General features: G+C 36.4%; 1 protein-coding gene across 3 annotated transcripts in view; it reads left to right on the forward strand.

The window, feature by feature from the left end:
- The window catches only part of PRDM5 (PR/SET domain 5), a 161,170-nt gene that overhangs the window by 99,138 nt on the left and 44,647 nt on the right, over positions 1-17,385 (forward strand). For all 3 annotated transcript variants that reach the window (XM_074341504.1, XM_074341506.1, XM_074341503.1), the window contains one exon: positions 1,338-1,431. In XM_074341504.1, the coding sequence (XP_074197605.1) occupies positions 1,338-1,431 (94 nt within the window). The remainder of the gene's footprint in view (positions 1-1,337; positions 1,432-17,385) is intronic.

A 17,385-nucleotide genomic window follows, 5' to 3' on the forward strand; every position in this document is an offset into this window, starting at 1 on the left:
TAACTCTTTTAAAAATTACAAATGTGATAGTGAATATCCAAATACAGATGATCATTCAAATATGGAAATTTACAAGTTAAGTATCAACCAATAAGACTATGAAGCCAATTATATTAAAGTTAACAATTAGTTTAATATGGAGGCTGAGAATGTTTTGCTGAGTTTGTGGTTCTTTGAGGTTGTCAGGTGGGGACATCGTTGTCCCATCCCTTTTTCTCTGTCCCAGCCAGTGTGTCTTCTCCTTCTGGAACCCATAATTTTTTAAAAACCTTTCCTATTCTTTTTACAGTAGCTCATGGAAATTCAAATGATATTACTTGCCAGTAATTTTCTTAAAAGCAAATGCAAACACAGGCCCTGGAAGCTCTGGTTTGTGGTGAAGATGGTAACCCAGATGATTCACTATATGCTTTTATTAATATTTAAGTTAAAGTTAAAATAAAATAAATTCTAAAAACAGTGAGAGAGAATGTGCAGATGTCTGAAGTCCTTGCCTCCTTCTCCCAACTTTTCCCTTCTCCTGAGTTTGAAAAACAATGGGACTTGAAAAATAGCTCTGACCTCGCGTTTATTGGAATGACCCATTTTGATGTTGGTAGAAACACTGGCCTCCTGATGAGATTGTGAGACAAGTTTAAAACCCTCCATCTGCCTCCTCTTTTTGGAGAGGTCACTCTTTTTTCTTTGAACTCGAACATTTTGTCGAAACTGGCTTGTGATGATACTCATTCACCTTTCCTCGTGTGGTTGTTTGATGCCCAGATTAAAGGTATGTTGAGGGCAGGAATGTTCTTTCAAATTGACTGTTCAATTAGCACCTGCTGATTTCAAAGATCAAGTCAGATTTCTATTCCTTTGTACTTTGCAGTAAACTCAATCCAGTCAGACAAACATAATGCAAGTAACAGATTACTTTATTGAGATTAATTCTGTCCTCAAGCGTTAAATACACACAAAGAATGTGAAAAAAGCTCCCAAGAAATTGTTTCTTGGCAGCAGTCAAGGGCAGCTGCAGCCCCATTTTGATTATGTGGTTTTGCTAGCATATACCGGTTTTGTATAACTTAATCATTTTTAGATGGGGACTCCATAAACGCTTAAAAAGTAAACTGCAGAATTATTTTCAGATTAACACTAATGCATGATTCTAAGAGGTTTTTTTGAGCCAGTGGGAATATCCACAATAAATTGTTTAAAATCTCATTGTGATATTAAATCATTTTAAACAAATGTAATCCTGGAAAAAAAAGGATTTACTGTTGTCAGAGGCACTTAATCATTTGTACCTAATTCTTTATATTTATCCTCAACCCTTTTTTTTTTTCCTTTCCATTTAGACACACACAGGAGAAAAGGAGAAAATCTGCCCATATTGTGGCCAGAAGTTTGCCAGCAGTGGTACACTGCGAGTTCATATCCGCAGCCATACAGGTATGTAGATTGTAATTGGTGATAAAAACATTATAGAGAAATCAGATTCCTCCAGGATAATGAATATTGCAGTTTTACAAAATGACTCCCAGGTTAAGAATTCATCCTGGCTCTTTTCTCTCCTTAAACAATTTACAGAATCCAGTTCTTTATTCTAGAAAAATCTTGAATAAGGATACTTTCCCAAAATGAAATATCTGAGGTGGAAACTGATTAATGTCTGGTTGTGATATGTGTGCTTTACTTTACATACTGTTTCAGTGGGTGGAACAGGGAGTAACAGTTTTATAGAAGGCTATGGGCTTGCCCCTCCCTTATCTCGCATCAAGTGTAGCCTTTACAAATTTTAAAAAGTCTTTGGAATGTGGCTTGGATGCTATAAGATTTTATTGGCTGTAAGTGTGCTGTGGCCATAATAATGTTTTATGCCACAGATTGCTTCCCAAAGGGTTTTTTTCATTTCTTACGACTTCCTGTGTAATTTCTCCCATGAAAGAGGGCTGTGCCCTAGTGAAGGGTGAATGAACAACTAAACATTCTCCTTAAGAACCTTGTCTGGGTGTTATCTGTCATGTAGAGAAGTACTTGCAAAGACTGGAGAGAATACTCTTTCATTTTGGTGGCCAGGTTAGTTTATATGTATCTAAAGCGGTTCTCAGTGGCTGGCCTGTGTGTGGTACCCTGTGTAACTGGTAACACTGCTGAAGCTTTTTATTCAAGAGCCATGGTATTTAACTTTCCTTACCATGGTGCCACCAGCATCTAGGACAGCGTCTAGTACAGGAACTGTTTTGTGACTGAAAAAATGTTAGTTTAAGCAGGTCAGAGAATCAATACTGTAATTATTACACATAAGTGGAGAAGAAGGACAGCCATGCAGCATAATTTCTCATTTTGGAAATTTTCTGGCAAAAGCTAAAAGACATAGGTCAGCTTAGTATTTATCATCTTAGAATAGCCTCTTTCATACTTTCATAGGAAACAGATAATCAAAAAGATCAAGCATTATATGTGATGGCTGTGGAATAATGGGCGCCCTAAAGAAAGAAAGGAGGTCTTCTTACTTAGAAGTATCTAGAGAAAGTGAGGTTTTCAGGACAAAGTCCAATATGTGCAGCAGAAGCAGAGAACAACAAAAAGAAAAGTAGAAGCAGAAGGAAAAGGGCAGCAGAGAGCCGTGTGGAGGGAGGACAGGTGGACTTAAAGGAGTGCTGGGGCTGCTCGCACCCTGTCCCGGGTGTACAGAAGAAGCAGGTAAATGATGAAGAGAGAGGAGAGAGCGCTCCCAAGCCCGGGGCCAGCCCCTGCAACCCGACAGCATAGGCTTTGGCGTCATCGGGCACCACCCTCTTCTATGTACCGGGGTCGTGTGGACTTGTGATGGGCACGGGCACGGGCGAGAGTGAAATCAGCATCCTTCCGTTCTGGATCAGGAGATGTCTTTGTGCCACCCTGAAAGCATCACTTACGATTTGCTCGGTAGATTTTAGGTCTGCATGTGTGTGCTTGTGCATGTAATCTGTGTATGGAAGGAGGGCAAGCGGGAAATGGGGAAAATGTATTATTTCTATATATCGTAGCAGTACATTTATAATAATGCCCTGAGACATCATCATGTAATTGAATTATGGTTGTTAGAGTGTGTTTTTAAAAGGCAGTGATTATTGTTCAGAATGTATTAAAATATGTATTTCAGCATAGAAAAGATGAATCGATCATAGAACCCTTGAGTATTCAAAATAATTCTATCCTTGCGAATTGTGTGCCTACATTTTATTTTACTTGTCAGAAGGATGGGCAGTAGAGAATAATGTACTTAAACTAGTAATTTCTCTTAAATTTTTTATTAAGATTATCCTCTACAAAGTTACAATAAGATTTTTGACCTCCAAGAATTCTCTGACAAAAATATTAAATATATGTAGTGTTTATTGTTGTCATATATTATGTTCTATATTATGTATAATCTAAACAATATTTTAAAATTTGAGTCATTTTATGTATGATCTGGCTATTCACTGTGTGCATGAATCTGCACAAAATGTCATACAGATTCTGGCCTATTGGTTTCTGATCAAGGAAACTTACCACCTAAATTCAAACATGGCTGAGGCCTAGGCGGCCAACACATATATTTAAATAAAATAAAAATATAAAGGTGGCCTATGTGTATGTGTATGCCCACACAAGTAATTGTATAATTAATTATAATTGTTATTTGCTTATAACTAGATTTTTCTGTTTAAAATCAGACTCATTTTCACATTTTACAATTCTTCTTTAAGTTATTTTGATGTGAAGCCTATGTTTCTTTGTGACGATTGCCTGGAAACATAGCTGTGGTTGTATTTGGAGTGGTGGGTGCCAGCCAATGTCAGTGACAGCAGAGACCCGGCTGCTTGCTGGCATCTGGGCTTCCTGGCATGGATTTCTTTTCCAGCATGGGCAGATGTTGCATTTGCTTTCTTTTATTTGCTTTGTCCTGTCCTCCAAATCATGCACATTCATTTACCCTTCCAAGCTGGAACTTGGCTCAGTGACCACATGGGTTTATGTAGGTTTTTTTCTACTATGATGGTAGAGTTCTCCTTATTTTGAGTTCTATCAATTTATTTTTTTCTCTCTATTATGTTTTCTTATGAAATCATGTGATTTTATTCAGCACAGATTCCCCACACTAGGTTTAGCTATTTATGTTTGTGCTATAACATAACATAGGTAAGGTGTTCACAGCCTGCTCTGAGAAAGCGTTTAGTCACATAGTCTCAGGGAGCCCGTAATGAAATGAGGACCGTGAGCGACGGTGGGGTGGGACGGTCAGAACAGACAGCCTCCGAGGAACAGGGATGTCTGGATCATCGGTGCTCACATTTTGGCCTCAACACTCCATTTCATCTTACAAATAATTGACAACCCTTAGAAGCTTTGGTTTATGTGGGTTATATCTGTAGCTGTTTACTATATTAGAGATTAAAGCTGAGAACATTTAACAATGTGTTAATTTGTTTAAAATAACAATAATAAACCCATTACATGTTAACATGGACACTGTATTTTTACAGAAAATAACTCCACTTCCTAATCAGAAATAATTTAGTGAGAAGGGAGACACTGTTTTTACATTTCTGAAACTCTCTCTAATGTTTGAGTTAAGAGGGACGGCTGGGTTCTCCTATCTGTTCCTTCATTCATTTTGCTGCAGTATGTTCTTTTGGTTGCAGGATTTGCAGAAAATCTGGCCCTAAGCAGATATGTAGTTAGAAAAGAATTCTTAAATAGCCTTTACAAATAATTCTGGGTATTACTTGTCACTACGGTAAAACTCAAAAAGTGGTAGGTTTTTTTAAAGGCTTTTGTGTGGAACCTAGATCATCTCAGTGAACTTCCGCTATTCTGTTACATTAAAATCCACTGGTGTGTCTTGCACTTTGAATGATCTTTTACCCATGCGTGATTCTGTAACATGATGCACAGATCACTTGGAAAATACTGGCTCACTGAGTTACACACTTCCTCCACGTGTGTTAATGTCATCACTGGTCTCACTGGGCAACTCTGAGTTTTAAGAAGCCTTCGAGCACATGGTAGCACATACAGATTTTCCTAAATTCTAAATTTTGCATTGACTGCTCTAATTCTCGTGTTTGGTAAGAAGTACTTTCCTTCTTTCCTTTCTTTCTTTTGAAATGACAGGCTTCTCTAATTTTCAAAAAACAATTGTTCACCAAAGACCCAAGTGTGAATAACCATAATTTGTCCGTCATTACATTTCAAGTCAAAATGGTGTTCCATGAAATAAGCTCCTAGTTCAGCTCACAACTCAGTCACACAAGTGCTTTTCCTTGAGGCAACTTTCATATATCAATATTTATGGCAAGTACTTAGTTCCCATTTTATCACAGGGAATATTAAAACTATGGTACTCAAAAATTAGGGTTTTATAAAATTAATAATTTTTACAAAACTGGCATTATTTCTATTGTGAGTGTGGCAGTGAAGATACAGTGACTACTAGCACCATCAGAGGCCACTGTCCTGATCTGTACGAAGGCCCAGCAGTTTTACCCATTGTTACTTTTGTACCATTAGTGCAAAGTCAACGTGGTGAAAAAGGTAAATAGCATAATAGTATTATGGCAAAACTAGTTTTGACCTTGAAGAGCTTGTGTAAGAATCTTGGGGATCCCCAGGAGTACACAGACAATGTTTTGGGAGGTAATGCTCTAGATGGACCCCTAGCCAATGATAAATGCCCAAAGGGATAAGAGTGTGAGTAGGTGTGTGTGTATATCTGTGTGTTGGGCGGTGATTGGGGGTGGGTGTTTATGTGTGTGTATGTGTGTCTTGGGGCCAGGTGAGGTAGACGAGGCAGAGAAGAGTGTGTTGCCCATGAAGGTAAGGACCCAGCTGACAGAGGCCATCCTGTTTAACTGGCACCATTGCTGTCATCTGATTGCTCAGACTGGTTTCGTGCTGTTACTTTGTCTTGATAAATTCTTATGTTTCTGCTGCTGTTGCTCCTGAAACATGCTAGTGCCCATTGTCATTGCCTGTGCCCGACTCTGGATTTTAAAAGTAGGAGGTGTGCCAAAGCTGCACCTCTATAGGTACTGTTTGCTTTTGGCTTGATACGTTTGCGATTGTAAACAGAGGAACATTTAAGGCTTTCTAAACTTGGGCATATTTGTAGGTAGATTGTAGACTTTCTTTACCTTTTAAATTTGCCTGCAGATTCCAAAAGGTAGAACCTCAAAGATTATCCTATCAGTAAGATATTTACTGATATTTGAAATTTTTTTAGTTAGGATTCAGAGAAGTCTGAGTTATAATGAGATTGCATCCCTTTCCCCACCTAGAGAGTTGCCCTGCTTAGTAGAAGCAAGTCCCAGTGTGTTTCCAGCACTACCTTCCTCTGCTGTGGGAGTCTGTTTTGCATCCTGGAAAGAGTGGCGCTTCAGAGACAACTGACTTGAATTCAAATCCTGGCCTCTACCACTTACTAGCTGTGCACTTTTGCACAAACTGCCTAACCTCTCAGAACCCATTTTATCTCATAGGTCCTTTTTGTGAAGAATAAATTGAATAATGTCTGTAAAGTACTTAGTGCTGGTTTGTAGCAGATGGTCAGTTAATTTTCTTAAGTATGATCTCTGAAAGTCTTCTGTAATATTGCCACTGAAGACTACTTTTCCAAAGTCAAATGAATTGTGTTCATTAACGTTGGGTGGCAAGGCTTTATTGAATGATTTGATTTCTGATATTGTCTTTTTCTCCTTTTCTTTAGTTTCCTTTCTTATGGGATATCATACTGGGAATTTTATGTTCAGTATCCTTCCTTTTCTCTCTTTCATCAAGATCTTAAACTATTGAGTATGCTAGAACTTTAATAACTTAGTGTATAAAAATGATCTGGATTGACTATTGCTAAAGAGCTAATTTAATATCATGGTGTCTGACATAATCATGGGATTTTCTTAATGATTATCATCTTTGGAAATACATGCTTTAGATGGGTATGTTCCTAATTAACTGAGCCTTTGTTTTTAATAACTATTTAAAGGAGAACTCAGCTGGGAAAATTGTTTGGTGGTATTTTATTTATGTTTGCCTCACTAATTTCTTTCTTGAAATTAAGCCATAATGACCTCCAAAATAATCTTTCATACATTTAATTGATCTTGTCACATCAAAACTTGTCCTCAGCTTTTTAAATTATTACTACCCTCTTTATTAAGCATAAACATAAAAGATGCTTGATTTCTAAGTCAAATAAGAGATTATAAGCAATCAAGTTTGTTTTTAAAATATTGACCTATTTCTTGAAGAACTGTTTATAAATAGCAAAAAATTGGAAATAGAGTGTGCATATCCAACATTGAGGAGCATGGTTCAATAAATTATGATATATCTATAAATTGGGATATTATATGGACAATAAAAATGATTGTATAAATATATATTAGTTAACATAAAATGAGAAAGATTATTTACAAAACAAAATGGCATATTTTTGTTAAGGATAAAATATTGTTATTTTAACATCTTAAAGGTTAAATGCTAAATTATTAACTATGGTTATTCCTTTGTATTTTATATTTGGATAGTTTGAATTTTATTCATGATTTTCTGTGTTTTCTAATTTTTCTATAATAATATTTTCTTGAAAAAAGATATTTAAAGTATATTCATCTTATGATTATGCAGGTAACTGTTATAATTAGAACATTCATGCTAAAAATTATTTAGGTGTGACATGTCTCTGCATCTTATTCTCAAATGGGCCAGCAAAAAGAAGTACCTATAAAAATATATGTTAAAAAGAGAGAAATGAGAATGAGAAAGCAAATATGGTAATATTAAACCTTAGAGTATATCAGGTTCATTGTACTGTTTTTCTAATTTTCCTTCCTGTTTTAAAATTTTCATAATTTTTATAAGTAAAAGTGGGAGTGTTTTATTCCAGTGAGAACAATGGAGTGGACACAGATGCCAACTCAGTGCAGCTGAGACCTGTTTCCTGAACATCCAGCATCACAGCTCACATCTTGTTCACATCTCCCTCAGAGCCTGGTTCTTTCAATAGGAAGACTTATGTTCTTTAAATATAAACAGACTCGTGTTGTCTTGTTTTGTCTTTGCTTACAGTTACACTGCTCAGAAAAAAGCTCAGATTCTTCTGAAGAAGCAGAATATCATTACTTCATGCTTAGTAATTTTGAAAAAGGAATTCCATGAAATTTCCAATTCTCATGAATTATTCAAAAGTTTTTTCCCACAATACATTGGAAAGCATATGTATTCTTTATAAAAGAAGATGTAAAGAGATTTCCCCACCCACTTCTGCCCCCTACACAAGTGTAGCATCCCCTACTATCAGTATTCCCAACCAGAGTGGTATGTTTGTTACAATTGATGAACCTGCACTGACACATTATAATCACCCAAAGTCCATAGTTTGCATTATGATTCGCTGTTGGTGTGGACATTCTGTGGGTCTGGACACATGTGTAAGGACATGTATCCACCATTATGATATCATCCACAGTATTTTCACTGCCCTAAATATCCACTGTGCTTTGTCTATTCATCCCCCAATTCTCAGCTCCTGGTGACTGCTGATAATTTTACTGTCTCCATAAGTTTTTGTTGTCCAGAATGTCATATAGCTGGGCAGATAACTTCTTTCATTTCTTGGAAATGATTATTAATTGATAGTGGAGCCTTTCAGTGAGGTGTATGGACACTTGAATGCATTGCAATGTGATGAGATTTTTATAGAGGTAACGGTCTTTTCATTGTTTTCCCACTACGTTGAAGGAGTCAAGTTCTCTTTGTTTTTATAGTATTCAAACTGTCCATCAGTATTTGGGGAAACCAATCCTCTTTTTTGTGACATCAAAACGCACTAAGTTTTATGAGGAGGAAATATGACTTCAGTTTATGTTTTTGCCAGTTTGCCGATTGGTATCTTTCATCATTTCCTATCTGATACAGTAACATTAAAGGCAGTTTCCTTTATATTAGTTTTCTTAGAACAGGTTTTATTTTATTGACTCATGACTAATGGTCATTCTATAAGACAATGATCACCTTGCTCTTGTCTTTTAGTTCTGGGAGGTATCTTAGTATTTATATCTCTGTTTCTTTTGTTGTTGTTGTTAAGAGTGTTTAAAAACTACATTTTAAAAATCTCTCCAATTCTTTCACGTTTTAATTGACTTTTTCCTTTACTATTTTACATAACCAACCAGTTGTATCTTTGCTTCACAATCTTTGTTCTCTGTCTGCTGCCTCTCCCTTCTCCATTTCCTCCATTCCCACTGTCACCATTTTGTACTGCTAGGGTGAAGCATGACAGAACTTTTCCATTAACTTTGAAAATGTTATTTTTCACAAACCTTGTATCCACCTTCTAGAGTCCACTCATTCTTCATAATTAGGCGATTAGAATAAGGGCATGCATGGCAGGTGTGCACATTGGGTAGATTATTAAAACATAATAGTCTTCATTTTTAGGCTAGAAAATAATTTCAGGAGATTTCTAGTTCAAGCCTTTAATTGAACTAATGCCCAGCAAAATACAATGATTTGCTAAGGTTACATAATTTATATGTGGTTCATCTAGAACTAAACTAAGGCTTTAGCCTAGCATGGTGCAAACATGCTGTAAAGTGACCCGTTACTGCCAACATTGCTGTGTGTCTTGTTTTTGTTTTTCCTACATGTATTTAATCACAGGTACTCATACTCCCTTGATATATGGTCTAACCCTCTATCCCCAGTGTCGTCATCATCATCTTTTTATCACCTTTAGCAGCAGCGTTAGATCGTCTCTGGAACATAGATGAGGATTTGCTGTCAAAGACAGCTGGTTTGGGGTGAGCCAGGATGCATGGACTGTGTGTTGCCAGCATCGTTAGTGAAGGTGAATGTTTAGGTCTGCCGGGCGGGCAGTTCTGTAATTTATCATCCTGTTTCCTATGCTAGAATGACAGAGATGGCACTCTGTGGGTCAGCTGAAATAGTAGAGCACATTCTCCTGTTGGTTTATAGCTTCTTAGGGTCAGCAAAAGCTGGGGTTAATTCCACAAGGGAATCCACGGACTGTGACAGGAATTCCATCAGTTGTTCATAAATTATAAGAGAAATTCTAGGAACAGCTTTTGGGGCTTTAAAGCTCTGGGCCAGAAGGTTAATTACTTGCCTACAGTCCCAACCAACTTTCCGTGCTAATAGATACCGGCTGTGTTGGCCCTTCTGTTCTGGGCTTGCTTGCACACTGTTATTTGAGTGTAGTCATAAATCACTGTCTTGGGAAATATTTAATTCTTTGGTAACTACCTGTGATCATCTTAGAAATAAAGAATTGGTATCTTATGATTTGATGAAACTTGGATTTTAGCCTCTGTTTTTTTTTCTTCTCTACTAGTTTTTCTAAAAGAATTTTTTCATTCTTTGTAGAATATTTGTCCATAGTTATAAAAACAGCAGCTGTGAATAAGATAATAATGACAATTACTCATAAACAAAAATAAATAGTCAAAGTTATTACCAACACACATGAAAATGTAAACATGTCTTTTCATATTTTATAATTAGATTACCTCTGTATATTGAGAGGGAATTTATTTTGCTATATTTGTTTTCTAAGTGGTTATTTACTAACATTAAGTCAAATCAAATATTCTTTTACCTACAAGTAATCTAAGAGTTAACAGAATAGTTGAGTGTAGAATCTGCACAGAAATAAAAGATTTTACCCCCAACACACTTCAGAGATTGAGATTGAGAGCTTATTAATCATAGGTTAGGTCTTGAACTGTATAATTCTTATTTTCTCAGTGTGATTTTCACACTTCAGATAATTTCTGATCAACCACATCAGTGGAATATGCCATTTTTCCTCTTTATTCCTGCATCCAGTCCCCCCCAGTTGATTTTGGCTAGTAATGAGCATATGTAGCAACTTAGAGAAACACTCATTTTGACTTTCATTGGCAATATGATTGTCTGTTTTTTACTTTTTTTCAAAAATATCACAAGCCTTAGTTTTTTAATGCAAAAAGTAAAATGTTTATGTCAAGATTAGTCACAAGCTGGGGTATGAGGCAGAGGAAAGAGTGAGGGAGTGACATCTGTCTTGGAATCTAGTGTGATGAATGATATCAAGTGAATTAATAATATAGTCACAGAGACTCTGATAAGATGGATCATTTAAAGTGTACCATCCTTTATGTAACTCTATTTCTATTACTTCTTTAGTTTTTGATCTGTGGGGATCCTCAGAAACAGAAGTGGCCTATGCAACAGTTTTCACTGTTGAAACTATTTCTATTTCTATAAATTATCAGCTGATGGTATCAGTTGCTACCTCTATTAAATCTAGAACACAGCATTTTCCTTTAGTTTAGAAAACTAAAGGAGATCTGACTTCCTCTGATATGTGCTCTCTCCGACCGTCGCTACCATTCCCCATCCCCTGGCAAGAACAGCTTCTCTCTGAGCTACTTTCCTGGAACTCTGAATCGTGCCTCAGGGCTGGGGAAGGTTTCAATAGCCTCTCTAGGTTTTGAATCAAGAGAATAATTTTCTGGGTTTCTTGCTGCTCAAAGTTATATACTCTTGATTCTTCCTTGCCAGCACCGTGGTCAGGAAAACCCCTCTGTGCTCCGGCACCTAAGGTTTAACTGCTTCATCATTCCCCGCCGACTGTTCACAGACTATGCTCGTAAATACTGGGCTAAATAAAACTTCTGGTAGAAATTCCTAAACATGGAAAACTGCTGGTGGAAAAGATTAATGATATTCCCACCAAAGTCTGACTCCCTAACAACAAAACCGAATCATTAATGACCTGACTTCAACTTACCGACCTTACTGCAAAGTGTCTCTTCCCATCGCAGTGTGGAGAACTCAGGTAGGAGATTTTCTTTCTTGGTCAGAACCTTTAAAACTTTCTCGGTGTCTAGATTGTTCCAGTGTTTCTCCTGCTTGTGAAACAATCCACTTTGCTCTGTCAGTGCTCACATCAAGGACCTCAGGAAGGTGCCTTCCTCTCTTCAGACAAATCACATTTAATGGGGAGGGGGGGTCATTTATACACCTGGTTGGCCAGAGCCAGGGCATCCTGGATAGGAAACCTCTACCTTTCTCTTCCTAGCTTGTTATAGTTTAAAAATATTCAGTACCTCTTGTCCTCTTTTATTCTGCATCTCACATCCTATTTTATTTGCATCAGTAAAACTCGGTTTTTGTTTTGCCCTCAACCCATAAAATAGGTCAGGTTTTTTACTATTTCAGACTAGAAAGTTCGTGAGCACATGGCTCTCCTGTTTTTAATTCTTCCCAGTGGACCACACCTCACTTGATTTGGCATTTTTTCAGAAATGAGGAAGGGATCCCATAACTGAAGATTCTTAAGGAAAAGGATGGCTCTTTTACTTTTTTGGAGCTCCACAGAAACTTGAATTTAAAAGCAGACTCAATTTGTTTTGATTCAGTTGGCCATTGTATTTTGAGAAGCAGAGGTTCCCTCATTCAGTCACCTTTCAGTTCTTACATTTTATTGCCCACTTTCTTGTAATAGTAAACTCTTTAAATTTCTAAAACTTCTGTAGATATTCAAGGAGTAAATGTCAAGTTCAGATTTTTGTTGTCTTTCTTTCGAAGATGGCAAGTGAAATTATGCAGGATTTGATTAATAGGAGCATTCTAAGAGCAACCGTGTGGGGTTTGGTGAGGTCAGTGGGGTTTCATGACTCTTTTGCTGCAGGAAAAAAAAAAAGTGTTTTAATTCATAGAAAATTGCCAAGAATGAACTTGAGCTACTCCCATTTGTCAGTGTACCATTTCACTTCTCTCTGTGGTGCACTTCTAATTTATTAGAGCCTCCCTAAGTTGAGGGAATTAGAATGACAGAATTGGAAAAGTGATAGGAAAGTGCTTGCACATTATATTTTTTGGTTTAATTTTCATTTAGAATGAGTCACTTTGAGGTTTTGTAACAATTTCTTTAGTCCACAACAGCAAAATAAGCCAGTCCTGTGATATTTGTGAAAAACAAATAAAAAGCTCTTCTAAAGAATTCCCATATGATATATATATTTTAAAGTTCAACCATGTGAAACCATCTTAAGAGTATTTTTTCATGAAACATACAGTTCTGAGGTGTGCTTTTTCACTTGAAAGTTGCCATCTCCAAAGCTAATTTTTGTTAAAAAACTCAAAGTAAAAATAAAAACTATGGCTCCAGATCTTTAAACAGTATTTAATTTAATTATCTAAACATTATTTAATTTGGATTCATCAAAAATAAAAGTTTGACTTTACTACATCTTAAATTACATTTTCTCTGTATATACATCTTTTCATCTTTTCAGAGAATTATTGGAGTTCCCAGAAATCCATGTAGGTTTTTTAAAATATACTGACAAAATGGAAATTAAAATTATTAAAGTCCTTTCTAGAAATAGCCTATGTTTATTTTAATCAGAATCTCTTAAAATGTGGATTATATGTAGTTAAATTTTTCTGCTTGTTTAAAAATCTCTCAAAGTATAGGGCTCATTGGCTATACACTTTTTTTTTAAATTGTGGTAAAATATACAAAACATAAACTTTATCATTTTAACCACTTTGTTGTACATTTTTTAATCTTCAAGGTTGATCGTGGTTAACATTCGTAAGTCTTTTTCATTCAATGCGTTTAGTAGTATGAAATGAAACTTGATCTTTGAGCCCTCTGCTAGAGTAGTCAAGTTCATATCTAAAATTAAATCTATGGTCTAATTTAAGACTATCAAGATATCTGATGTAAGTATGTCAAGCTTTGCAAGATTTTTCTTTATTAATTTCATGTTATGTAAACATAGATCTTGAGAAAGGATCTGTTCAAGATGACTTTATTGTCCTTCTTTTAATCATGAAGGTTCACGCTAACCCAAAATCCCTTCACAAATTTCATAAAGGATTTTATAATAGTGGTATATTTTAATAGTAGTATGTTAATCCTTTATTGAGGCCTAGAGTTCTTCTGATGTCTCTAATTATATTACAGAAAATAATGGTAAAGTCAATAAATTGTAATCCTAATGGCATATGTTAAAGTAGAATCAGATTTTTCCTACTGTTTCCAGCCATACTTGCCAATGAGTGGTTTGGTCATAATGCATTTTCTTAGTGAAAGACTCAAGGTAACTTGTTTGGGGACCAGGGTTGACTCTGGGTAAGGTCTTCCATGTGGCATCCAGATGTCCCTCTTCATTACCACCAGCTGCCGTTGGAAGGCCATCTGCAATTTTCTGGAGCTCTTTTCTTAATATTTCAAATCCTTTTAAGGTACTTCCATCTCAAGGTGTGCCAGCAGTGAGGATGTGGAGTCACTTATTTCAAGTCCAGTAAGCTAAAATGCTCCTAATACAGATATTAAGAGTTATAAAAAGTGTGTCTGAATAATGTTAAATTGGCATCAAGGAACTACATTCATTCAGTTCTTTTGCCTTTCCTAAGGATTTTAACTGAGTCTTTTTCCTGTCCACTTCTACAGAGGTTTTGAAGAGGCAGTGATTTTGTGCATCTGTTAGCAGCTGCATTCCCAAAGCCCAGGACAGTAATTAGCAGATGATATGTGCTCAAAAAATAGATATTTCATGAATGAATAAATTTGCTTCATGAAGTATCTACTTTGTGGCACCTTTTAAAGTCAGCTTAAAATCACCCTTTTACAGTTGCCATCATGCTTCCGTTTGGTCCTTGATATGTTTGAAGAAAACAGAAGTGGATTTTAATGTTATTCAGTGTCAGAACATAATTTAAAGAAGCAGATGCAAAGAACACATCTATTTTCCTTAGTTAAGTGGAAAATATTTTGCTGTTAAGTACACTTCAATATTATTTATACTCCTATGCTCATTAAATCTAACTATTGGTAGCTAAATCTCACAGTGTAGTATGGGATATTTGTCAGTACTGTTTTGCCCTTCTAAATGTTGAAGATGATTACCTCTATGTAGTTCTCAAGACACACTTTAATATTATGTCAGTGTTCACAGCCACTTGGGATCTGCTTTGAGATATAACACACATTCCTAACCTGCCCCCGAATTTTCCTGATGAGCTTTGATAACTAAAAGAGTGCCTCAATCAACCAGTCAGAAAGATCTGGTTAATGTCAGCTGTAATTGCAAGAAGCAGAGTTTTTGTCAGTAACTTTGGAAAGTCTAACCTAATTTATACAAAATACTAGCCATATTATTAATTTATGTAATGGCATAAAGGTTAAAGATGAAGGGTTAAAATTCTGATTCTGCCATTTAATAGCTGTGCCATCTTGAGCAAATTACTTATCTTTTCCGGGCCATACTTTCCTTATTTGTAAACTAGAGGTATAAATTCCTAGATTATAACGTTGTTACGAGAAGTAAAATTACTAATACACCTTAAGTGTTCTGAACAGTAGAACAGAGCCTGCTGTTCATGGGCCTGTATGTTTCAGCTGTTGCTATTGTTACTTCCATTTAGGTGGGTTTTTAGCTCTATTTTTCAGCTAATTTTCAGATTAACTAATTTTCATGTTAGAATTTGAACATTGCTATTAGCCTATGCAAAATATAGTATCTAAATCTATCAGAGATACTTAAAAATAATAGTTATTTGGATTTGCATCCTATTTTATATCAAGACCTATGTAATGGCCGTGTTCAAGTAAGAAAGATCTGTATTCTTTGAGTTGACTCAAATTAAAGGATAATTCCTGTTCATACCAGGAAAATTTTATGTGTAGACAGAAATATTTCTTGGAAACATACTCATCACAATAATTTGCAATAATGAGGGAAAATATCACATCCATAATGTAGAAAAAACTCTAAGCATAACAGCTTGTCTTTAATATGCAAATTAGGCAAATGAAAATGACTTTAATATTTATCAGCATGTTGACTTGTACAGGTAACCTTCAGCTTCAGATTGTGTGGGACAGCAGATAGTGTTGTCCTCATAGTCTAAGAAAGGTAGGATTGCCCTAATCATGCTGCAGCCAGAAGGGTCGAGAGGTAGTTTAATGTAGTCGTGGTTGATTTACAAACCGCACACTAGTTTTCAAATAAATTTTGTTTATCAGAGCTGTTTACCCAGTGACATCCTTTAAAATGGGTATTCTATTCTGAATAGTAAATGAATGAGTGGAGTTGAACTTACCTAAGTTTCCCAAGCCTATCAACTCAGTATCGCTGGATCTTAGCGTTGGGATGGCAATGGGGTGGAAACACCTATCACCTCGAGGTACCAGTTTCTCTTCTGAGCAGTCTGCAGAGGCCTCCCGGACAGCGGGCAGACATCAGTGATGATAACAATGGCCACCATTATGAGCAGGGTGATTGAGTTAGCTTGCTAGGACTGCTGAAACAAAGAACCACAGGCTGAGTAGTGTAAACAAGAGAAAATTATTGTCTGGCTGTTCGGGAGGCTAGACATCTGAGATCAAGGTGTTGGCAGGACAACACTCCCTTTGAAGGCACCAGGGAAGGCTTTTTCCAGGCTCTTCTTCTGGCTTCTGGCAGTTGCTTGCCTGTGGCAGTGTAACTCCACTCTTCACATGGCATTGTCCCGGCTCTGTCTCTACACAGCCATCTTCTTATAAGGACACCAGTCATGTAAGATTAGGGACCCACACTACTCTACTAACATTTACAACAGCCTGACTTCCAAATCAGGTCATATTCCGAGGTGCTGGGGTTAGGACTTCAACGTATGATTTTGGGGTGAAGTCACAGTGCTGTCCATAATAGGTGACCAGTTATTTGCATTGTCCCAATCGGGTCACTTGTGTAAGTGAAAGGGAGTGCTGTTAATCATTGTTCCATGGTAACTGACCTAGAGACGGCCTTAAACAAGCCTGATATATATGGCCAGGGTACCTCAGAGATAGGTACAATTTATCCCGTTTTTCAGAGGTTCAGTGAGGTTGCATAACTTCCCAGAATTTGCAACTAGAAGAGGATGAGCAGTATTCAAACTCAGGACAATCAGATTCCAAAAGAGGAGAAAAAGCTCAGGTCTGTGGTGGAAATTTCTATATTATGACACCAGGGAAATTAGGGAATGAATTTATTATGCTGCATTCTGTAAAATTTCTTAGTATTCATAACTATATCTCTTTCTTTGCTTAATCAGTTTTGGCTATCACGAAAGAGAATAACAACCTGGTATATTATGTTAGGCTTGATTAACATATAACTTATCTGATGACTATAAGTCTTTGATTGTCTTTTTTTGCTGGCTCTTCTATTGCTGTCTGGAGAGCAATACCACACATGAAGCTGTGTGATACAATGAGAATAGCTGTGAATATTAAATTATTTTAGGATGGCTAAAAAGTTCTGAAACAACTTTTTGTAAGTATCAACCACTTTACTCTTTATCATACTTTAGCTGTAAGCTAGACTGATTTGATTT

The sequence above is a fragment of the Camelus bactrianus genome, chromosome 2 (assembly GCF_048773025.1).
Source record: "Camelus bactrianus isolate YW-2024 breed Bactrian camel chromosome 2, ASM4877302v1, whole genome shotgun sequence".
NCBI classification, from domain to species: Eukaryota; Metazoa; Chordata; class Mammalia; order Artiodactyla; family Camelidae; genus Camelus; species Camelus bactrianus.